At 43.8% G+C, this 24,626-nt stretch overlaps 1 protein-coding gene across 2 annotated transcripts in view; it reads right to left on the bottom strand.

The window, feature by feature from the left end:
* Positions 1-13,938: 13,938 nt before the first annotated feature.
* RIOK1 (RIO kinase 1) overlaps positions 13,939-24,626 on the bottom strand; it is a 28,476-nt gene continuing 17,788 nt past the window's right edge. For both annotated transcript variants that reach the window (XM_090039164.1, XM_090039165.1), the window contains exons 15-17: positions 22,971-23,024; positions 20,999-21,148; positions 13,939-20,312 (exon numbers count right to left, since the gene is read on the bottom strand). In XM_090039164.1, coding sequence (XP_089895290.1) covers positions 20,202-20,312; positions 20,999-21,148; positions 22,971-23,024 — 315 coding nt within the window. In that variant the 3' untranslated portion in view covers positions 13,939-20,201. The remainder of the gene's footprint in view (positions 20,313-20,998; positions 21,149-22,970; positions 23,025-24,626) is intronic.

The following is a 24,626-nucleotide window of genomic DNA, read 5'->3' as shown; positions in this document are numbered from 1 at the left end:
AAAAGTTCAGTGAGAGCTCAAGTGTTTCACTGGCAAATGCAAAATCTGTCAGCAAGATAAAGCTATCAGAAGGGCAGAAAATAGGATTATCGCTAGGTCTATAAATATTGTCTTCTGTGTGTGCTTTTAACTAGTGTGAAGAATCATCTTTTAACACTCAGCAATGTGTTCTTTCCTTGTTGTCCCCCAAAAAGCTGTGTATTGAGTGTAAAGAAAACAGAGTTTCCAACCCACAATGCCCCTGAAGATGCAGCATGAACCCTTGCAACCTCTTTATTAATGCAATCTCCTTTCCCCAAACCTGCCAGTATATCTGTTCACAGCAGAGTTCCTTACTCAGACAAGTCAGTAAATTGCCCCTGCCTCATTTGAGACCTGCGCCCTGAGTCTTGTATTGATGTAGCTATATCCAAACACTGCTTCCCGTTTAGGGTTCCCAACTATGAAGTCAACAGGTACTCATGCTCTTGCTACATGGAGTTTTGCAAGTGGAACTCTCCCCCATAAAACCCATCTCAACTAGTGGCTCTCATTAAGACTTGATATTCAAAGTTGTTCACAGAATAACCAGTCTTTGTCTTCTATACATTGCTGTGTCTTACAAGTGCCTTCCCTTTTTAAGCTGGACTCCCTTCTTTGCCTCTATCACCATAAGCCTAATCCACTGCTGGTGATTCAGACAGGTTAACTGAGGCACCAGGCCAATAACTGCTTATCATTTTAAGAGGGTGGTATATCATGTTTTTATTATCTTATATTTTGGTGTGTGGCTATCTAAGTTTTGACTGCAGAGGCGATGCTATAAAAAAGAAAATGGTGATGAAGATAAGGAGGAGGTGGATGATGATGAATAATTACTTATATATTTTCATAGTTTCATAGTTAGCAGGGTCGGAAGGGACCTGAGCAGATCATCAAGTCCGACCCCCTGCCATGGCAGGAAAGAGTACTGGGGTCAAACGACCCCAGCAAGGTGATTATCTAGCCTTGTCTTAAAGACCCCCAGGGTAGGAGCCAGCACCACTTCTCTTGGAAGTTGGTTCCAGATCCTAGCCGCCCTGACAGTGAAGTAGCGCCTTCTGATATCTAGCCTGAATCTACCCTCTGCCAGCTTGTGACCGTTATTCCTGGCCACTCCTGCTCGGGGGAACAGGGACTTCCCCAATGCCTGCCGGTCCCCTCTGACTAGTTTGTAACAGGCCACTAGATCCCCCCTCAGCCTTCTCTTGTAGAGGCTGAACAGGTTCAGGTCCTGTAGCCTCTCCTCATAGGGCCTGCCCTGCTGCCCCCTAATCACGTGAGTAGCCTCCTCTGGACCCTCTCCATGTTGTCCACGTCCATCCTGAAGTGCGGTGCCCAGAACTGGACACAGTACTCCAGCTGCGGCCTGACCAGTGTCGCATAGAGGGGGAGGATCACCTCCTCGGCCCTGCTTGAGATGCATCTGTGGATGCATGACAAGGTACGATTGGCCTTCCCAACTGCCTCCCCACACTGCCGGCCCATGTTCATCTTGGCATCAGTAGTGACTCCAAGATCCTTTTCTGCCTTTGTACTGACAAGAAGGGAGTTTCCCAACCTGTCGGTATGGTGCTGGTTCTTCCTCCCCAGGTGCATCACCTTGCACTTGTCGGTGTTGAATCCCATCCTATTCTTGTCCACCCGCCCCTGTAACCTCTCTAGGTCCGATTGCAGCCTATTCCTCCCTTCTAGCATGCCCACATCCCCCCACATCTTAGTGTCATCAGCAAATTTGAACAGGGTGCTTTTTATCCCCTCGTCCAAGTCACTGATGATGTTGAACAGTGCGGGCCCGAGGACCGAGCCCTGTGGAACCCCACTGCCCACGTCCCTCCAGGTGGGAAATGACCCGTCCACTACCACTCTCTGGGTGCGGCCCTCCAGCCAGTTGGCGACCCATTTGACTGTGTGGGTGTCGACACCACAGCCCCCCAGTTTCTTAAGGAGAATGGGGTCAGAGACAGTGTTGAAGGCCTTCCTAAAGTCCAGGAAGACTATGTCCACTGCAACCCCTGCATCTAAGGATTTGGTGATCTGGTCATAGAAGGCCACCAGGTTGGTCTGACAGGACCTGCTGCTAATGAACCCGTGTTGGTTGCCCCTAAGCATGTTCTCCCCCACTGACACCTCGTGGACATGCACCAGAATAATTCTCTCAAAAAGCTTGCCCAGGATCGAGGTAAGACTAACTGGCCTATAGTTTCCCGGGTCCTCCTTCCTCCTCTTTTTAAAGATGGGAACCCCTTTGGCCCTCTTCCAGTCCTCTGGCACCACACTAGTGCACCACAAGTACTTGTACAGCCGTGCCAGTGGTCCCGCAATGACCTCAGCCAATTCCCTCAGTACTCTAGGGTGGAGATTGTCCAGACCAGCTGATTTGAATATGTCTGGTCCCTCCATATGTTCCCTGACTAGTTCCTCACTAACCCTTGGCCTAGGTGCACCTCCCCTGGGGTTTAAGGGGGGCCCAGCGGGGGAGAGGAGGGGTGACTGTTGCAGTCCCTGCTCAGGAAAATGGAGGCAAAGAACTTGTTAAATAGGTTAGCGTTGCCATCTGGTGTGACAACCAAATTTCGTAGCGTGTCTTGCAGGGGCCCCACGTTACCTGGTACCTTCTTTTTGCCCCTATGTATTTAAAAAAAGGATTTCTTGTTGTCCTTATTGCCAGAGCACCTAAAAGATGCTAGGCATCATACTGGTATCATCCCTGCTCTTTTAATTCCAAAAAGGCAGAAATATAAAAACAAAGTGGCCACAGCTGAGGATAATTTACTAATCTGTCCAGCTATATTTCAAGTATAATATTCATACACAGCGGGCTCCCATTTTGAATTTTTCTGGTATAAACTATTATGCTAGTGCCTGCTGCTAATAAAAATGTGCAGCTTTCCCTAATATAAGATGGCTGTATTTCAATGGTCAGTGAACAATTCTGCTTCCTTATGGCCAAGCATAATGTTTCTTTATCTAGTAGTGTCACATAAGAAGATTCTTCAGTCATAGCTACAAGGTAAACTTACTGTGTCTAGCAGTATCATACTGCAGGCTCCATCTAATCCTGTCTCTGCAACATTTAAGGTGGGTTAATTAGCAACCATGAGTGACAGCAGCAATTCAATTAGCCCACTCACAAGTTAATTAACTCCCTCTCCCCAGAGGAGCTGTAGGTTGTAGTCCTGTTGCTCTTAGGACATAGGCAGTAAAGGTTCTTTGGATAAATCTGATATCTTTTACTAGACCAAGTAAATAGTTAGAAAAGTTTTTCTTAGCAAGCTTTTGGGTTTAAAAACCCTTTGTCAGGTTGAAGAAGCATCTGCAGTTGGTGTGTACTTTTTCTGGATGGCTTTCTTGCATGCATACCAGCCTCTGGCTTCTTTACTATTCATTCCCTCTGAGAAACCCACACACCAACTGCAGATGTTTCCTCAGCTTGACAAAGGGTTTTTAAACCTGAAAGCTTGCTACGAAAAAAATTTCCAAGTATTTAGTTAGTCTAATAAAAGATATCAGAATTACCCAAAGAATTTTGCCTTCCCAGTGGAGGGAGTTAATACTGCATTGCTTCCAGTCTACCAGGCAGCCTTATCAGTAACAACACTGCTTGAGAGCACCACTTCTATCTAGGAATAGGCATGGAGGTGGCTATGGGAGACTGCTATAGTATGCAGCTTTCCTTTGGCTCTGCAAAATGATAATGAAGATAAGGTTGGGCTCTGTCAACATAGCTATAGCAGCATAGCTACTGTGGCTGCAGTTCTGTAGTATAGACAAGCCCAAATAGTAACTGGGTGAAGTAGCCAGGAGTGCCCTCTACTCCTACCCTCTAGTGTTAGGTGTTTTAGGCCTTCAGCTCCTGGTGGGACCTAGGTAAATAGCAACATGATTTAAACTTATGCAGGTGTGTATAACTTTCTCCTACCTCATCTGCTTGGTATGTAAGTTCCTGAGTGCAAGGACAACCTTTTATTATAGGTCTGTCAGTAACAATGGAGCTCTGTTTGAACTCACTAGGCATTGCTAGACTGTGATAATAATAAATAGTCTGAAATGATGAATAATGGAGGAGTCCCATTGTTTCTCATTCCAGTTGCTGTTGTGAACTTAGATTCAGCAATGTACAGATAAACTGGCTGCTGAAATTTCACAGAGCCTCCTGGACAGGGTCTGGCTAGATAGCACAGGGAGTAGGAGTTTCCTGCTGGAATGCACAATCTCCCCTCTGTCTCATTAATGCTAATAGCGGTGGTAGTTCTGTAGTCGTTGGCTGTCTGGAGGAGGATTGATCTGAAACCTCTTTGCCCATTCTTTGTTCTTAGTGAGGTAAACCTCATAGGAAGGAAAATGTTAGCGAGTGAAAAGATGGAGCCCCCTTCAAATTATGATTCTTTTTAAAGTAAGAAAAGACCTAACAAAGCCCCATATGGTCCTCTGATTCTGTAGCACCTCTCCAGTGTCTCTTGCAGAAGTTCCTGTGCCCCAGCCCCAAATAAAAGGCAAAAAGCCCAGTTTTGCTCTGCTGTAGGTAGATCTAGCTCATGGCCTATTTATTTACTATGAAAGAGGAAAACAGGTAAGAGTAAGAGATGCTTTTCCTGATACAGGAGGTCTGAAAACCACAGCTCATGAGTCTACATTGAAACGGCATGGAACCAGGGTGCCTTTCACTGTTTCATTTTCTGTAGGGTTTAGAGAATTAATGGGAGAGGGAGCAGGTTTCTCAAACACTACCCTTTCAAATTAAAGGCATGTGTTAGAACTAGCCAGTGTCTTCCCCAGTACAGAATTATGAATACTTGTCGACACTGGTGGCAAAACAATCCACTTTGGTATCCAAAGTCCATGTTTGTAAGTTTCCATGACAGGGGTTGCTGATGTGGGGCCCAGCAGCAATCATTGATGTGACCCTATAGAGAAGGGGTTGGCAACCTATGGCCTGCAGGCCAGATCTGGGCCACAGAGGTCTGATTTCACACGGGGGATCAGTGGCATGGCACTGCGCTGTGCTGCCCATCCCCTCCACAGAACTGCCCTCTGCTGCAGAGCCTGCTGTATCTGTGCCTCTCACTGCAGAGGAGTTGGGGATCAGCAGTGACAGTGAGTGCAGGCAGCAAAGATTTCTGCTGCACCTTGGCAGCAATGATGATGACATCACTGACAAACTGCCCATCAGCATTTGAACTATTTAGGGCAGGGGTTGGCAACCTACAGCTGTGGACATTCCCCATGTGCCGAAGTGGTGAAAAGTGGTGGTGGCAGGTGCTTTTCTTCTGCAGACTAAATAACCCTAGTTCTTTCAGCCTTTCCTCATAAGCCATACTTCCCAGCATAGGCGATTGGTAGAGGGTGCATGGGGGTGTATGTGCCCTCCCAGTGGCCGACACTGATGCTGGTGCCCCCCCTTGACAGTTTCGGCAGCTTCTGCAGGTGTCCCCCCCCCCCCCCCCCCCCCCCCCCCGATTCAGGAGGAACCAGTCACTCATGCTTCCCTAGCATCCACATCCTTTCTGAAGTGTGGCCCAAAGCTGGACACAGTACTTCAAGTGAGGCCTCAGTAGTGCTGAATAGAGTGGCAGAATCACTGCCCTTGATTTGCAAGTGGTACTTCTGTTAATAAAACCCATTAAGGTGAAAATAGTTGACTGTGGCTACAACAGACCCTGCTAATGTGTACAGAAGGTTTTCCTTGGATTCTGACAGTCATAGATCTGTGCATTCCTTTGATTCAGTCAAAAGAGAAGATCCCTGTATTAGCTGGTATGGGGGGAAGGATCTTTCATAAGAAGAATATGACACAGTGAGGATGACAGTGCTTGATAACCCTCAGTCTTCTTCAGCTTAAATAACTCTTGTTCTGAGATATGTGCAGAGGTGTTAACTGTGAAGCTGAATACTAATATGGAACAAGATCCTAAACTCATTTATAGTTTATCATGTGGACTCTTTCTCATGGCAACTGCTTTTCTTCATTTATATATCACTAGAGGTCTTTCTCTAATGGATCTCACGGTTTCAGTAATTGCACTGGGTGAGATGTTAGGAGTGATAATCAGGAACAAGTCCATTGGATTTACACATTTCAGATTACTAACTACGCCATTCAGTACTAACCATGTTGTCAAATAAGTAAGCTTGCATCAAATGTACATGCATTTTCAGCTAGTTCCAGCAGGCTGCACCACAGCTGCCTGAATCCTGCTTCTCAGGGTTTCTTTCTTGTATCTCTGGTTTCTTCACCAAACCTGTGGATTGAATTCTGGGTTTGAAATTGCTGCTAGTGATGAGAATCAATCCTCTATAGCAAAAACTAAGGCTGGTTCTCATGACTTGAGTGTTAATTCATCTCTATTGCAGAAGCAACAAAAGACCCCCCAAAAGTCCCTGCCCTTGACAGCAAATGATTTTAAGAACTAACCAGGGTCGTAACTGGCACTAAAGACCTCACACTGAGTACCAAAGCAGTGTACAATAGATTCCCTCAGAGGCCTCATTCATATTTGTATGGGGTGTTATAAAGAACAGCTCCCCTCTCCCATCCAAGACCTTAACTAATGTCTATGTCTCAAACACAAGAGGTCCAGCTTGTGTTGGTGGGAGGGAGACATTCTGGTGAGGATGCTTCATACAATTTGAATTTTGGCTCACAAGATGACACATTTGACCAAGGAAAGACCTTGTCATCTTTTTCTTTTACTTTCCCTTCATCTGTTTCCTCTAGTAAGAGAATCCAGTCCACAAAATGCAGAGCTGAACTTAGGGGTATGTGGGGCCTGTGCGGGGCAGTGGCGAGAGCCTGGAGTGCGGAGTAGGAGGAGGGCAGGGCGGTGAGTGGCCGGAGCATGGAGTGGGGGGACGTGACATGTATGGCACTGTCCGCAGGACACCCCAAAGTGTGGGGCCTGGGGCGGTTGCCCCGATTCCCACCCCCACCCCCAAAGGACAGCTCTGACAAAATGTTCTTCCTCTTCTAGTCCAAGGTTTTCCCTTACTACTACTGGTTTCAACTGCCACATTGGCAACGTGTAGAGGGTGCACATGGGTGCCCATGCACCCCGAGATTGGCGGTGCACACTCCCAAAAGAAGCACTGCCAGCAGTTGCCACTTGCCACCTCCCCCCTGCCACCAACACAGCCGGCAGTGTCTGTAGGTGGTAGCTGACAACCAGTCGGCACTCACCACCACCACCTGCACTTCCACCTTGCACTCCCGCATGCAGGAGCTCACTGCCACCATGCCCCTGCCACCGCTTGCTGTGCCCCCCCAGCTTCTGAGGGCACGCGTCATTCATGTACCCCCATAACTTACTATTTAGCTTTGCTTCAGGCCTTTTTACTCTGTGCTAACCACGGTGCCAAAGGGCACATTCACATGAGTGTAGATGTTTGGTTCCCTGGGGACAAGTACACTTTGCGCTGCTGCTTCTTGTTCCCAGGGAATGTCTGTGCCATGCACACTTTAGCACACAAATTGCCATGGGTGGCATAGGGGAGCCTTACCTGGGGCCCTGGGGGCCTCTCGGAGCCTCAGTGATGGTGATCCTGGCCAGCAGCTGCAGCACAGCTCTCAGTAGCCCAGCTCCACTTTTTAGTGCTGCTGCCTAAGCATGTGCTGCTTTGGGTTTTTTTCTACATTTATTTTTGACCCCTCAATATCCAGAGGTCAAAAAAACCACAGGGAAAAAAAAAAATGGAGCAGTGCATGGTCTGGCAGTGTGCCCTCGCAGTGCAGAGAACACAGGACTGTGCAGTATGTGGCACTGTAAACATGTTTGCAGTGCCATATACCGTGCTCATTTGGATGCACCCAAAAAGCCAAACTTACATCAAACCCACATGCATTCTCAAATGGCTCCAAGAGGCCTTTTCACAGCTACCCAACTGGTTGTCAGCTACCACCTACAGACACTGCAAGCTGTGTTGGTGGCAGGAGGGAGGTGGTGAGTGGCAACTGCTGGCAGTGCTTCTTTTGGGAGTGTGCACCACCAATCTCGGGGTGCATGGGCACCCATGTGCACCCTCTACACGTTGCCAATGCAGGAGTAGTTGGAATGGAGCTTCCTGTATTTCTGGTTTCTCCATCAAACTGTGGATTGAATTCTGGGGTTGCAACTTTACTCATCACCTCTTCTTCATTCTTGTTTACCCTGATGTGTTTTTAACTCCCTCACTGATATTTTTTCTTTTTGGTCTTTATGAGTTGCCCACTTCTCTGAAAGTCATAATGCTTCATTTTTGCTCTTGTAAGGAAAAATGCAAAGATGTCTGGTTTTAAACCTTAGAGTTTGCTATTTGCTCCTTAACTGAAGGGCAGCCAGAAAGCAGAATTCTGTCACCATTAGCATGGAGCAGTAGGTGAGATATGGTTGCTTGTCTGCAGAAGGAATGCAGATTTTTTCACTAGGTTTAGAAGAGTCAGTGACTGCTCTGTATCTGGAAGACAGTAACTGGAGGAGACTTATTTCAGTGGAAGTACATGAGCTTTAAGAAGGTCAGAAACACACTCTATATAGGAAATTTGCTTGGCAAAAATGCAGTGAAAAAACAGATTTTTCTCCTGCTCCAGTACACCCTGATCCTGTCAACACGTGCTTGATTTCAAGCATGTGACTCAGTGACCGCAGCACAGCTACTCCTGTGTCTAGAGGATCAGGATTTTATTCTGTTGCTAGTTTTGAGTGTTGAAATACAGAGCCTTTTCAGTGTGTCCACTCCCCCTGAAAAAGCTTTGTGTCGAGATAATTAAGAAATAGCTCCATCACAACATTTAAAAATAGAAATTATCTCACTGGTGTGAATCATGGATGCCAAGCACGTCACTGATAATGTTTTGCAACTAACCGTGCATCTCTTTTTTGTGGCTATTCCCACAGTTGTGCCAAGACTCTCCCCCGTTCTGTTTGAATTTTTCTCTTACTGATATTTCCCACACCATGTAGCTGAAAGAAAAAAAAAAGTTGATATTTATTTAAGGGTTACTAGGGTCATTTACAATCTGCTTTTTCACCCTTATGGGTGAATATACCCTTGCTCCTATCCTTGTGAGGCTCTCCATGAATAAATTGTGTTGTGTGGAGGCAGAAGTTCAGAGGATAATCTTTATTTTCTCTTACAAGCATGTTCATTAGAACTGATCAAAGCAAATAGGAAAATAATATTAACCATAGTTAAGGTACCACTTGTGATAGATGGAGAATGGCTGCAAGTGTGGACTAAAGGAAAGGCTTTAGGAAAGATATTGTTTTCTTATTGTAAAGCTCCTTGTTTTGGTTTCAGAAGAAAGTGACCTTGCTCTGAGTCCTTGCCATTTTATAATGACAACACCACCAAAGCAAAAAACACTGTGAGTGGGTGGGGTTTTTTTTAAAGTCAACTACTTCTGAGATTAAGGGGATTTTGAATTTGAGGTTCTGTCTTCTGTTGATCTCTGATGAAAAGAAAAAAGCCCAGCCAGTCAACCAATATAAAAATCTTTCTTCAGCCAATTTACTTTCTCTCTGTAAATGATAACGAAGGCTACACTAAGCAGTCATCATGTGCCATACATCTGAATACCCCATTTAAAGACATCCAAAATAGCTAAGGCTGCAGAGCCAGCTTAGCTAGCAAAGTCAGGACAATAACTTACAAGCCAAAGCTTTGGTTTCAGCAATTAAGGTAGCTTGGGTGACGCCCGTGCCTGGAGCACTGCATTGGCTATTGCTGCACTTAGAAAAGCTGCTGAGCACACAGGAACCATGGAATGGAGATTGGGAATTACATAGGTGACACAACTTTGTGCATTGTGTCTTATACATTCAAAGAGCTTCACTGGAGTGGACGTAGGAATTTTCACATCCCTCTTAAATACAGTGCAAGCTTAGTGTGTTGTGTGCAAGCAGAGAAGTCAGGAGGCTGACCTTACACTCCAGCTTAAAATCTCATATGCAGAATTATTGGCTTTGCACTAGCACATTTTAGCGATACCCAGTTTTCCCTAGGACACCTGCACAGCATTTAGTTAGAAAGGTGTATAATGCTCTGAGACAACCATGCAGCGTCCCATGCACCTTTGCTCCCAAGAGACAGATAAAATTATGTTCAAGAGACTGTAAACAGGGTGGAGCATGTCACCTCACATCACTCAACATTAACCGCTTTGGCTGCTAAAGGAAGCGACCCACAATCACACCAGAACCACACTGGACACGTGTCAGGAGCCTGAGGTCTGCATCTTTTTTTTCTACTCAAATATGCACAAATGTACAAAAGCATTTCAAGCACAGAAAAATGGACCAGGCAATTTTTACTGACTGAGCTTTGTAAGTGGATAGAGTGGTTTCCAAGTCACAGAGATGAGCAGGAAGAGGAACCCCGAGAAAGGAAGGAAGGGCACTGATGAGAACAGATGACAGAAGTGCTACCTGAGAGGAGGTTTTAGATTCCAGTCCAACACCTCACAGGGTTTAAGTGCCCACTGAACTCAAGAGATGACTTCCATTGGCTTCAATGAAGTTTGGGTCAGGAATGCACAGGAACAAAAAAATGCCACAGCATTTTTTAAAAATTTGATTTTAAAGGTTCAGAGAAATTTGTGCCTTACTTGTAAAACTTTAAGAGAGCCACTGCTGAGACACAGCCATGACAGCAATCAAAGTGTGGAAACATCCTTTTGTAATGTAAGCAAAGTGCCTATTTTGGGCCAAAAGGAAGTCTAGTACCTTTGAAAATGAAGGAAACACTTCAATTCTTAGGCCTGTGTGTGAAAGCAGAGGAAAGAACTGATGCTCCAGCTTGGTTTCACTTTACCAAAATGATTTTTTATGGACTTGCTTGTACCTGTCTGGGAGAAACTGACAGCTTGCTATAATCGCAGAGATCTAGAGGGCAGCTTCTCTAGGAGCACACATCACACCCAAGTCTGGGTTATTTAATAAATACTATGTAAATAAACTCAGGCTACAATATAAGATTCAAATGCTCTAACCATCATTCCTAACTGTGGGAATCCAGCATGCAGCTGTGCACATGAAAGGGTTACACCTCAAAAGTGCGCAAGCCGAGGCAGTTGTGTTTGCAATTGGAAAGCATCTGACCTCCCATCATCTAAATTAAGTTGCAGAAATCTCTCCCTGCTAACTCCTCCAATTACTTTTTTCACCTCCTTGCAAGTCATTCAATTTTTCACTGTTTGTTTAGCAAGTCATTTTCTGTAGTATTGTTCCCATACAAAGCAAAACAGGAAAAAAAACCACGTAATTCTTCTGTCTTGGGCTGGTATGCCTGCTAGCCCAGACAGGACTTTACACAAGATGCAGTTCCTGTGATCTGGCTCCAACTTCTCTGCTTACCTATCACATAAAGAATTTGATGACTTTTGAATTCCTCCCACACAAAGGACCTAATTCAATAAAGTCACAAGCAGTTTTTTTTTTTGTTATAAGTAAAACAAGTGCAAGTTTATTTTCCTCAGGAGGTAAGCAATGAACATTACACTCTTCAGGTGCTGAAAGGGATGGACCCAATGAGGCAGAGGGAAGCATCTCCAATTGACACTCCAAAAGAGATACCGAGCCTTATAACGAGAGGTATTTGCTGGCCTCCACTCCCAAAAGGAGTACACTCAGTATCTCATGGGATTGATCCCTAAAGGGAGCAATATTCATGATTGGGGGAAGAGAAACAATAAACAGCCTCTTTAGCCTAGGCATAAAATACCTTTGCTGACTTTAGAAACCATTTGCTGGAGCAACTCAAAAATGCACAAAAGTTCTTCCTATTGAGAAGATTTAAAAAGGAAGAATGAGCCATTGCATTATTATTATTTTTTTATTTATGCAGTTCTTGGCTTTTCTTGGAATGGTCTGAACACTTGCTGCTGCTTTATTGGCCTTTGCAGGGATGTCAGTTTGGGGCAGGGCTTAGGTAAGTAATTGCTCATGGGTGGTTCTAAAAAGCATGCAATTATCCCAAGGAGCTGCCTATATGGGAAAGTAACCTTCTGAATGGAGACTGAAGAGCCAGAAACTGTTCTTAGCCCCACCAAAACTCTCATACCACACTGGAACCTCTTACTGAGGCTATACCACATTCCACCTATAGTTACACCTGTGCAACTCTACTGACTTTGGCTATCCAGCATTAGTCAGGTAGCAGTGACTACATCCCAGAGTGTGCTATCACAGTGCAGAACATACATGACTTCTATCAGAAATTGTATGGATCTTCATATGATTGCACATGGCAAGAGCTGCAGAACAGACAGTTGTTGACTCCAGTAGAGTTGCATGGGGTGCAACTTTGACAGGGTTTGGCCTGTAGCCTTGAGAAGGGTTTCATTGTAGCTTGTGTGTGGCAGGGTGTGTGTGTGGGGGGGAGGGTCGGGTCATGAAAGAATCTCCCAAACTACAATATCATGAGGACTGCAGCCTTACTGCTGTTGGTTTCTGTCCTTCAAACATCTCAGCACTTTCCCTCATGCTGCCTGTTTGAAACTCCTTGACAAGACCTGGAGACCCAGTCACTACATTATTTGCCCCTGAACCTCTCCTTCAGATTTGCATCCTAGAATCAGAAAAACCAGGGTTGAAAGGGACCACAGGAAGTCATCTAGTCCAACCCCCTACTCAAAGCAGAACCATCCTCAGTTAGATCATCCCAGCCAAAGCTTTGTCTAGTTGGGTCTTAAAACCTCCAAGAATGGAGATCCTACATCTCTGGGTAACCTGTTCCAGTGATTTACTACCCTCCTAGTGAGACCGTTTTCCCTACCTAAACTGTCCTAGTCTAACCTAAACTGCCCTTGCTGCAGCTTGAGATCATTGCTCCTTGTTCTGTCATCTGCCACCATTGAGAATGGTCTAGCTCCATCCTCTTTGTAGCCACCCTGCAGGTAGTATCATGCCTCTAGAATGCTACCAACTGCTAGTGGCTGGAATTCAACTGAGCATACACATAATTTGTATAATAATGGGCTAGCCCAGCTGGTACCTTGTTCCGCCTTCCAGTGACCAGACTTCCTTTCAAGTGTGTAAGTCTGTAACACTGCAAAAGGCCAACAGGGCTGGGCCCCACTTGAATCCATTGAGTGTTGCTGGAAGACAGGCAATAAACAGTAAGTAGCAAGAAGCCAGCTGCTCCAGTTCAGGCCTTCTTTCCAAGAACACCAAGCTTGTATTATTTTTAAAGCTAAGCAGTATTAAACCAAGGACCCAGTGATTTAATGCAAGGACCCAATGTATTTCCATCTGCTCTTTCACAAAGTGCTGCGATACTTCTGATTGCATCTGGAAAGCACCTTAGTACAACGGTCATATTTGCCATTTGGCACAGGTTGCCTGTCCAATGCAGTGCACGGTTTAACTTCAAGCCCATTGACACTTGGTGTGCTTTAGCACCAAGGAAATGCTGGGATGCCGGATGGTCAATGTGTACCTAAAGTGCACACTACTCTTATTACTAAAACTTTGTTGGGATGCATAGCACAAACACTCCCACAGTGAAAGAAGTCATATCAGCAAAACCGTGCTTATACAACAGTGATTCTCGACCAGGGTGCAACAAGAGCCTTTGAAGAGCGATCAAGATATGAGAAGATAAATCAGATGTGGGGAGGTAAGACAGAATAAACACAGGCTCAGGCTTGCTCCACCTGCCCCCTCTGCAAGGAGGTAAGCACAGTAATAACTAAACAAAAGTTATGGAAGGATCTTGAGTCTAGTGAGGGATGCCTTGAGTCTAAAGAGATTGAGAACCACTGTTTTAGCACTACAGCAGAGGTTCTGGCTGATGCACCTGCATCATGCAGGGATGCACCTCTTTACAGCCTGGACTGACACAACTATGGTAGCAGAAGCTTGAAGCATAAGTCTAAGTTGTGCCAGCCTCTTACAGCTCAAAAGACACGCAAGCCCTCAGTATAGTGCATGGCTGCCATGGGGGAGAGGGGGGGGTGTGTGTGTGTGTGTGTGTGTGTGTGTGTGTGTGTGTGTGTGTGTGTGTGTGTGTGTGTGTGTGTGTGTGTGTGTGTGTGTGTGTGTGTGTGTGTGTGTGTGTGTGTGTGTGTGTGTGTGTGTGTGTGTGTGTGTGTGTCGGGGGAGGGGAATCCTCCCATGGTCTCCCTCACCTCTTCTAAATACGCAACTACAAGTCTGAGAACCTATGAGAGTTTCCACCTCTTCACAGATATCAGCAACAATTTTCTTCTGTTTTTTTAGAAGATTCCCCCACCACTTTCTGTTTCTGCTGTTCTAGTACCTCAGGTTTTCCCACTGGTTCAAAGAGCCCCACCTAACTGCCGTTGTTCCACAGCAGCATCTCAAGCCGCTCCTTATTATATTTCAAAACAAGTGCGTCTCAAAGCAAATACCATATTGACTGCTGCTCATATCTTTTGAGCAATGTTCTCTTAGTGGTATACATAACAGGTCAACAGCTGCAGGATACACATAACAGGTCAATAGCTGGTCTAATGGTGGTTGATGGCCTGTTCAGGTACAGAACTGGCACATCATACAGAGCTAGTTCCTAAATGATTGCACTCTTCATATTTTCATATAGCGATGATCTGTTTTCCATGTATGCAACCAGTGCCATTACCAACAGGTGTTCTTGGATAACCAACAATAAGGCTGGTGGTCTGTCACAGCACAGGTCAACATTTTTGTCAGGCATCCCATAAATTAGCCCTGCATGCCACTTAGATCCCCTTTCCTTGCCTGGTCTGCCGCTGTTTCTGCTCCCTGCCTGATCTCCTGTTCTGCCTTTTGCTTCCTGGCCTACCTGCCACCATGCTGCAGGTCCCTTCCCTGATCTGCCATGTGGCACATGCAGAGGTTGCCCATGCCACTTATGCCATGCATACTGCAGGCTGGCTACCCCTGGTTGAGCACATGCACTGTCTATTCTAATAGTGACCACATCCCAAAGAGTTTTACTGCCCCCCAGTTTTAATATAAGGAAAAATCAGTGAAGGAATGCATTCAAAATTCTTCTACAACCTTATAAAAATAAAATAATTTAGTCAAAAAAGTTGTAGATGTTAATTACAAGTCAGTTTGGTTCATTTTCAGGCTGACTGCAGTTCCATTTCCTTTCTACTTTTCTGTTCACTGATTAAACATTAAGCAAAAGCACCAAGCCATGTGGCCCATTACATTTACAGAAAATACAGGTTTAAAAGGTGGTATCTTCTACTTTGCCAGTCATTTTTTCCTCTCATCTCAGAGGCAGGCTGTTCAGTGAAAAAACTGGAAGAGTCTGCAACTCTCTCCACAGAATTACCCCTCCTTCAAACCCAATTAAAACCGTAGTTTTTAAAGAAGTCCAGGGGAGTCGACCACACAGGTCCCATCAATCTAAGTCTCTTAGCAGGCTTTGAACATACCAGAGTCTCTTCTGCACCAATGCATTATGCCCAGTCCTCCCTTCTACACCTATTAGCAGCAATGGGAATTGAGGATGCCAACTCCCTTGAATTAAGTCTCTCTTTTGTACCATACCTGTTTCACATTGCAATTATTTGCTCCATGCTGTACAGCCGTTTGCCACAAAAGACAGAAATAACTTCAAAACCAGCCATCTTATCTGCATCCCCCCCCCACATGGAGTGGTATCCTGATCAAATTGAAACTGCCCTGAAATTAGTCTACATGCCTCCTTCGTTCCTCCCTCGTGTAGAACTAGCCCTCAGTAGGCCCAGAAGAACATGGCTGTATGGGATGAAGCAGGCAAGGGAAGGCAGAGATAAGCCTGTGCTGATTGCATATACACAAGTTTATGACAAAGCACTGAGTAATACCCCCAAGTTTCAGCAGCACTAGGGCAACAAAAGCAACAGCTATCTGCCAAGCCCACAATGGCACTTCATTTACATTACACTGTGGGACTGCTCTATCATTTGAAATGGAAGCATCGCTGTGACAGAGCTATGAAAGCTGTCATGCGTTTACAGCAATTTTAGTCCTGATCTTGCTCTTACTTCTGAAAGCAAGTAAGTTTATGCATGTGAGGGACCCCATTTTAGTCCAGCTTACTCATATACACAAATATTTGCAAGATTGGAATCTGCTGATGCTTGAGTACAGGCATGTCCACAGACAAGGGAAAGCAAGCAGCCAAGCACTGTGCAATGTGCCACACAACAGCAGGGCTTGAGAAAGAAAAGTTTAGCTCAGACAGGGATAAAACACTGGCTTTTTCTTTTTTAAAACAGATGTCACAGTGTTTATAACGTACACAAAAGATGTTACTTTAGGTCTTGCACATGTTGGGTAAAATTTTCCCTGAAGTAAACTTAAACATGTTTTTATTGTTTAAATTTTAAATGCCTCTTTATGGGGAAAAAAAAAAAAAGCATCACAAAACCAGCTCTGCAAGGAGCAGATGAGGGAAGAAATAAGCAACAGTCAAATACTGGGGGGTTGCAGGACATTGTGTAGCATGGGAGCCATGTGCATTACTCAAGATCATGGCACAGGAATTATTTGCTAGTTTCTTGCACAGGAAGTTGCAATTTGTGGACTGTGCCCCCAAAATCCTAGCATTGGATTCTTTTGCTCTGAGAGCTGTCATATGGACACAAAGTCTCTCTGTTTGATCATACAATGAGAGTGAGTAAGCACATACACACACTTAATAAATTATCTACACATTTGCAATTTCAAACCTTATTACCACTTTTCATTCACTAACAGAGACCTGAGAAGACTTTATATCTGAAATCTGCACACTTCAGGGTGTTGAAATTAGTCAAAATCAAAGGCTGGACTCATATTCATCTTTTGAAAAGAGCTTGTTCTTTTTATACTAGTCTAAACCAGTTTAACAAGACTCAAGCACCCCAGCTTTGGCATGTTTGAAGTACATGTCAAAACCGAGCCTGAATTCACTCTTAATTATACTGGATCTGAATATGCAGTCCTCACACCAAAGTCCCACGGAATAAATAAAGTGTTTCACTTTCTTTAAGACAACAGAACTAATCTCTGGATTTTCAAAGGGATACAACTAAAAAATAAAAACCTTTGCAGGTAAAAAACTTCCCCAAATGCAGCCCATATATATTGTTTCCAGCATATTACAATCAAGAACTTGTGCCTCCCCCTAGAGGAAGTAAAAATGATCACAAGTTAAAAAAAAAAGTCATGCTAAGAAATTAAAACTAGCTGCTAAGACTAGAGGACTTTCTTTTCTCTATGGAATCAAATGCTGCTTTAAAGATGGAAAATTCAGCTCTCAGAGGGAGTATGCTATACATATATTTTTTTTCTTTTTACAGAAGAAACAAATTTTCTAGGAAGCATGCAATTCCCATTTCAAGATTATTATATATAATCATTTTAGCCTGTGCAACAGTTAAATAAACCCAGTCTGCATCTAATATGTGAGAGAAGCCACAATATATAAAATCATCATCTCTTTGAATAATCATCAAAATGGTGATCTAGTGCTTTATTTCTCCCTATCACTGTTGCATCTGAATTAAGGGCCCAATACCTCATTCTGCTCCCTGTCCAAGTAATGGGGAGTGAAACTGGGCAGTTAGGCGATAGGGTGGAAAGGCCTTGGCATGCTTTCCCTCTCCCTCTGGCATTGTTAAATCTTCTCTGCAGATGAATTGGGGGGTGGTTAGGCTCTACAGAGCAGGAGGTGGCAGGGCTGGAAGAGCCAGTTGGTCTGTGTGTCATGTTTCATACCACACCCCCAATGGATCGCAAGCACCACTTTTGCAGACACATGACTGCATGCTCACTTTTCTCCTGCTGTGGAAATATCTGTACCTGCAAATGGGCTACTGAGAGGTCTCCTTTAATCCTTTGCCCTCACCATCAGCTGTTGTTGATAGATTACAGGACAGACTATGGTTTCTTAAAACATTAGGGGTCAGTTCTTTTTTGGAATATTCTAGGTGTGGCTTTTGAATGAATGACTACTGCCAGCAGCAAGCATGCAGCAGTACAATAGAGGCCAGTCAGAGCTAGTTTTGCATCGTCTCATCTAAATATCACTTCAGCATAGTAGAAACCTTCACATCGGCATATCCTTACATGCAAAGCTGGTTTTACTGGCTTTGCCAGGGAGAAGTCATCTGCACACCTCTACCTTCCAGTGTGTCTGTGCAACAGTTAAACAAACAGAGCCTGTATCTAACGTACAAGAGAAGCCATGCACTGACGCCCAGCCCAAACCTGTCTTTATATGACAACTGAATTTACAAGACACCCACCAGTAAGGCAAAGGACCAGATTTTATTCCACCTCTAGTTCAATTGGCTTCAGGTGCTTAAGCATGATCCTATTTCACCCTATTCAAGCCACCAAAGCCTCTACTTTTGTAACACACTTCTATCTTAGCTTTAATGCCAAATGGCAGAAAGTAAAGAGCAAGACAACCCAACCATGTTCTGTGTTGTTTTTCATGTACTTGAGCAAGATGGACTATGACCTGGCTTAACTCATCTAGAACTGGAGTGTCCTATAAATTCCCAAGCCAAGTCAGGTCAGATTTATTAAATCCAGCACCCAACTTTCCCTCAACAAAGCATATGGCACACCCGAGTACACCAGTAAGGAATTTTAAAAACCTACTATCTTCAACTATATCAAAACAATATGCCCATAAGGGAATGCCCCCCAATCCCACAAGTCTAGATGGTTAGCTGTTGGCTCACGTCTTGAATCCCTGGGGTAATATCCCAAGCAGTTACTCTAGATAGTATAAGTGTAGACATCACTTATATTTACTCCTCTTGGAAGCCATTCAAAATTTTAGCCTAAATTCTCAGGGGGAAATGGTGCCTCGCATGAAACCCCTTTACATAGCTTGGTTTGCAGGAGATGGAAGCACAGCAAATCGAACAGACTAAGTTTCAGGCCTTGCTTATCTGGGTCAATGAAGAATAGGAACTGTGGGTAGCGAGGACTCTGTAGACCTAGACTCTGCATCAGATGTGGCCAGCTTGCAGCATACCCGTGTGTGGCACATGACACATGCCTTTTAATGAAAATGTAGCATCATTTACAAGCTTAAAATATAATGCAGCACAGTTGTTTGAACCAAATGCTTATATTTGTGCTATTCATTTAGCCAGAGGGGAGAATGAAAGCAACTTTTAATTAAATAAGCTTTGTACTGCATCTGCTTAAGCATCATGTTAACTGGGCTTTAGAACCTGATTAAAATCTCTTTTTAAAAGGATACTGGTAACAAAGCATTATGCTTGTATTTTGAAATATTATTTTAGCAACAATATAACAATGTTTTGTTTTCATAGGTGGATGGTGCAAAGCCACAGCAACAAAGAAGCCACTGTTTAAGTTGTAACCTCAGTAAAGATATTTTCACTGAAATAGGGAACATTTGGATGTCAAAATTGTACCACTCAGTGCTTGCTGAGTCTTCTAAAGACAGCTGCAGTGGGTTAACTATTGACACCGAAGAATTCTTAGAAGCTTAAGAAGAGATGGCACTTCTCAGCAGCTGGCAGTCAGCTGACATCAACCATATGAAACGAGTCTTAGTTGGTAGAGAATTTCTCACTGAAGTACTTAAAAATTGTATCAAAATTTTTAAACTTCAGAGGTGCCTAATGCCAGGTACCTCATATCTAGAGACCTAAATATGCAACTTGGTTTTTCAGAGATGCTTATCATTCATAGCACTTAGTACCTTGGGAGGTAGGGGTGGGAGGCAGGAAAAAGAGGCTATTCAGAGTAAAATCCATAGTAGTTAGTGGCAGTTTTGCCACTGAAGTTTACTGGGATCAGACTCTTATGCAGGCATCTGAATAAGGATTTGTGGACCCATCTTCAGGCCCTACAATCTTCAGGCCCTACAAGAATGAAAAATGCAGATCATGATGTCAATGGCATAAAACTGGATATCCATACTACTATTTAGATTTTCCTCTGCTTGAAAGAGAAACATACAAAATTGCATATTTCTCTTCTTTTGTATTGGGTTAATACCATAAAGAATTTCCCTCTTCTGCACAGTTCATGAAGTGGAAGAAGAGCTACCACATTATGGTAAAGGCTTTTCATATACATAGGAGTACTCAATCCATTCTGCAGTACACACTGCATCCCATCAAAAACCCACAATCAAGGTCAATTCAGAGTTTATATCAACACAAAGTAAAAATATAAAAAACTGAAGGAGACCAATCAGCTGTAATTTCCACCTTGCTACTAAAACTCAAAGCCGATTTATTTGCCTTTCTTCATTTTTGCTGTCTTTTCTTTCCGCTTCTTCACATACTTTGGGATTTTGTTTTTCCTTTTCTCTCTTTGGGCTTCTTTAACCATCTTTTTCCTTTCCTATGAAAAATGACAAATGCTTCATTAAACATAATGTTTCTGGGTGATTACAAGCCGGCAGACAACATCTGTTAGGTTAGTGTTACAAAAGGTTATGGTTAAACACCTTTGGTTCTAGTTTTCAAATACCATATTAGAACATTAAAACACCTGATTGCTGGAGATGAGCATGAGCCATACAATTCAAATCGGGGTTGACATTTCAAAACTTCAAAAGTTTTTCAAGCCAGGAATTCATGATAAATGCAATTCTTAAAAACAGAGGATCTAAAATATGTCTCTCAACAAACTGAGTGGAACATGGCACTTCACCCTCTTTCTAGCTTAAAAGAGGAACTGGAGAAACTGAAGAACTGCCTTGTGCTCTGAATGTTTTGGATACTGTTCCCAACCTCCCTTGGAGTTCCCTGCCCAAACTTTAATTTATTCTAGCTTTTGGCATGGGTAGGAATGTGTACATTAAATAGCACTCTGTACAAACATCGTAAGTAGCAAAAGGGAACAACCAACTTGGTTATGGAAATTCACTCCCTGCTCTTTTTCCATAATCAAAATACTTAAAATAATAAATTATATGTTTCGCTGTTCCCACTATGCAGTAGAAATCCCACCCCCACAGAAGAAAAAGAAACAGGCATCATCATTTGAACAGAAAGGAGACAGCACAGAGTTCCAGGCTAGCTGACCTTTTTATCGAGGCCAGATTCAGTGGGTTGATCTTTGGGATGGAGCTCTCCCTCTTCTTTGCAGCCTGAACCAGAATCCTCTGAACTGACACTGTCTTCTGAATCTGAGTTTGCTTCCTTCTCTACTTCTTTTTCAAGGAGTGCAGGAACCTACAGAATACACACATGGATTTTCTTGCTTGTTATAATTCAGTATCAGATAAAAAAAGTAGATGTAACACTAAGTGGCATAACTGCTAAGAAAACAAGCCTTCAGCTTATATGCATCTTTGTTACTTAAAATACAGTAAAAGCCCTGTTTTCCACCGTAAGTGGGAAATGGGGGATACTGGCAATCTAAAAATGCCAGTTACATGAGGCATGGGGGTTACCAGCTGCATGTGGAGCGGGGGGTGGTGGTGGTGGCAGCAGCCACACACAGAGCGGAGGCAGCGCAGAGTGGTGGGTGGCGGTGGTGGCAGCTGCTGTGTGCAAACTCCCCCCTCCCACCAACGTTCAGCTGGCCAGAAATTCTGGTCAAGAGAAACACCAGTTAGTAAAATGCCAGGTAACACGGCTTTTACTGTAATGCACTTCTGGGTCCTGGAATAGAAAAAATGAGAAAAAAAATCCAAATTTAACACAAAAGGTACAGCATATAATAACAATGATAAAAAAATACTTCTGTGTTATTGCAGTTGCACTATTATCAACTCCCTCCTAAATATTTTAAGTATTTTTCCCTTGTAGTCTAAGAAAGACTTGTTTTTATTTGATGTTTTAAAGATTTTACTGGAGATCATTTTATAACCTAGTCCCTTCACATGGTTATATTTGTACTTTAGTCAAGGTTTCCAGGGTTGTATTTGTGTACGGCTTCCACAAGCTGAAAAGTCCTGGATGACATTTCCAGCAGTGGGATATCTGCATCTCCTGAAATATTACTTATGCATACTTTTTATCCACTGTGTTCTGAAGCACTGTAGTTCAACACTTGCATTAGATAATAGTAAGTCTTACTCTGCATAAGACAAGGTAGAGATGTATCTTATGAACTTATGCATCACTGGTTTAGTTAGATTTTGTGAGAAAGAACTCACTTCACCAGATGCTATGCTCCTGCTCACAACAAAAGTGAGCGCTTGCTTAGGGAAGCTTACATGTCCGATTTAGTCTAGTCTAGTCTAGAGAGTACATTTGTACCACTTTCTGCCTGTCTTCAGATGAACATGGCTAACCTCCTCTCTCTATTCTGCATAGTTACTCTAGGTCCAAGGGTGTCAAACATGTAGCCTGTAGGCTGGATTTGGCTCATGGAGTTATATGGTTTGGCCTGTTTTTTTTTTTAGACAGACTGCACATGCTGGCACCAGCCCCATGAAGCACGTGGGCTGGACCTTGCATCGCATGTCCTGCGTGCAGGCAAAGGGACATGTTTCAGGAGGCGTGATGGTTATGGGGCTGACATGGATTGGGCTGCACCAGAATCAGTGTGCAGGGATGGTCTGGTGAGGCGCCATGTGCAGTATGCACCCCATGCCTATATGTAGTGCGCACAGTCAGTGCATCCTTGTGTGTAGCATGCAGCATGGGCCAGCCCCAGGGCTTGCTGTGTACACATTAGCACAGGACATGCACTGTGTGCAATGCCTCAGACCTACCCTTGTACTACCTGCTGCAGGCACTGCACAGGAAGGTCAGTTCCAGTTCAGGCTGTAGATTAGTCCAGTGACCCTCATCCTGCCCTCAAAGCCTGATGGAATTGGACACCCCTGCTCTAGGCACAACAGTTACAACACAAGTCACATTAAATGCAACAGTACTAGTGATAATGCCATGCGTCATATTAAGTAAGTTTTCTGCAATGGGAAATCAATTTTCCCCACCCTAAATGTAGGCCTGGCCAGATGGCTCTGCCTGTAACAACCATCTAATGGTTCCTTGAAAAAAAAGTGCCTCATCTTGCATAAAACAGCGGTGATATCCTCTTTACCTCCTGAACACCAGATAAGTCTTTCTTCATTCCCGTCACGGTCTGGTAGAGAATCTAGAGAGACAAATATATGAAAATCTATTTGAAAAAACAAAAAGACCCCTCACCATTTTAAAACTGGCAACCAGAGAAAACACATTTCTTAGAGCCTCGGGCATCACTGCTTCCACTATTTTCCCTCCTCTTCCCTTCTCTCTCCGCCTCTTCCAAACACTCGCAACAGATTAGATGTATACAAACACCCCTCTCTGAGCACAGGTGGCAGATTTAATGTACCAGGATTAAGAAACCATAGATCTAGGATCATGTTTTGTTTCTGTAAGTCTTCATAAGGAGAAAACATCTACTGAAGATACGAGGAAGAAAATACAAGTCTTTCCCATAAAGCCAAGGAAGGCCTGGTGTTTTGGCTCACTAATACTGGCATCTATTGCAACCATGTACAAGGTGTGTTAGACACTGTTCAAACACGTAGAAAGAGTCCCCACTCCAGAGAGAGCAGGATAAAAGAACTAAAAAATGTGGAAATTGAGGGAGGTGGGGAGGAAGAAATTCTATACTCCAGAGACACTGCCATCAGTACATACCAGTGATTCTCAACCAGTGTGTCATGGCACTTTGAGGTGCAATATTAGCACTATTAGGTGTGCAAACACCTACCCAAAATTCACAAGATAAACTTAGAGATTTCAAAAAGGAATCCACAATATCAAAGTCATTCTGACCTGTTGTGGTCCAAGTTCTTTGTAACAAAAGAACTGCTGTATTATTTTTCTGTAGTCAAGAAAGCTGAAGCTAAAAGCTGGCATGTTCTGAGGGATGCCTCGAGTCTAAAAAGGTTGAGAACAAGTGGTACAGACTATGTGGTCTACTGTTTACAAACAGTTATTGTGCAAGTAATATGGTGAAGAAAAAGAAGTCAGCAGATGAACGTTAACTTTACTGTGTGTAAATGAGAACAACACCTAAGTCTTCAAAAGTGCAGCGAGTCCCGGAAATAAGTATTCACTGGTCACATCTACACAAGAAGCTGACTGTAGCTGTTACTGCACAGTTAATTAGTACTTGCATGGCCAAGTACTAAATGACTGTGCTGTGTCCAGTGTGACTACACAGTAGTGTCCCTGCACGGTTGCCTGGTGACACTTACAGCACAGCAGCTTGTTACTACTGTGCAGCAGCACTTGATCACTGTTCATGCCTGGCGATACTACTGTGCAGTAGTAACAAGCTATGGTGCAGTAAGCATCTTGTGTAGATGCGACTACTGAGTCCCACTACTAGGTTCCAGATACCAGCTTATAAAGCCACAGAAAAGTAGGGTTGGGAGGGGTCTCTGGAGATCATCCTGCTCAAGGCAGGATTGAACGAAGCTAGTCAAGGATCTGTCTTGAAAATTTCCAAGAAAGGCGATTCCACCACCTCTCTAGGTAGCCAGTTCTAACACCTGACCACTTTCATAGTGAAGAAATTCTTCTTAATCTCCAATTTTAATTTCCTTTGTTTCAGTTTGAGACCATTTCTCCCAATCCTGTCCCCTTCAGCTACAGAGTTTATCTCCATCTTCTTTCTAACTGCCCTTCACCAAGGACAAGTCATGCCTGATCAAGCCGATTTGCCAGATGACTGGCTCTGTGGATGTGGGGAAAGCAGGCG

This window comes from Crocodylus siamensis, chromosome 3, assembly GCF_052110815.1.
Source record: "Crocodylus siamensis isolate JL-2025a chromosome 3, ASM5211081v1, whole genome shotgun sequence".
Taxonomy (NCBI): Eukaryota; Metazoa; Chordata; order Crocodylia; family Crocodylidae; genus Crocodylus; species Crocodylus siamensis.
This window is presented reverse-complemented; position numbering and strand designations above follow the sequence as displayed.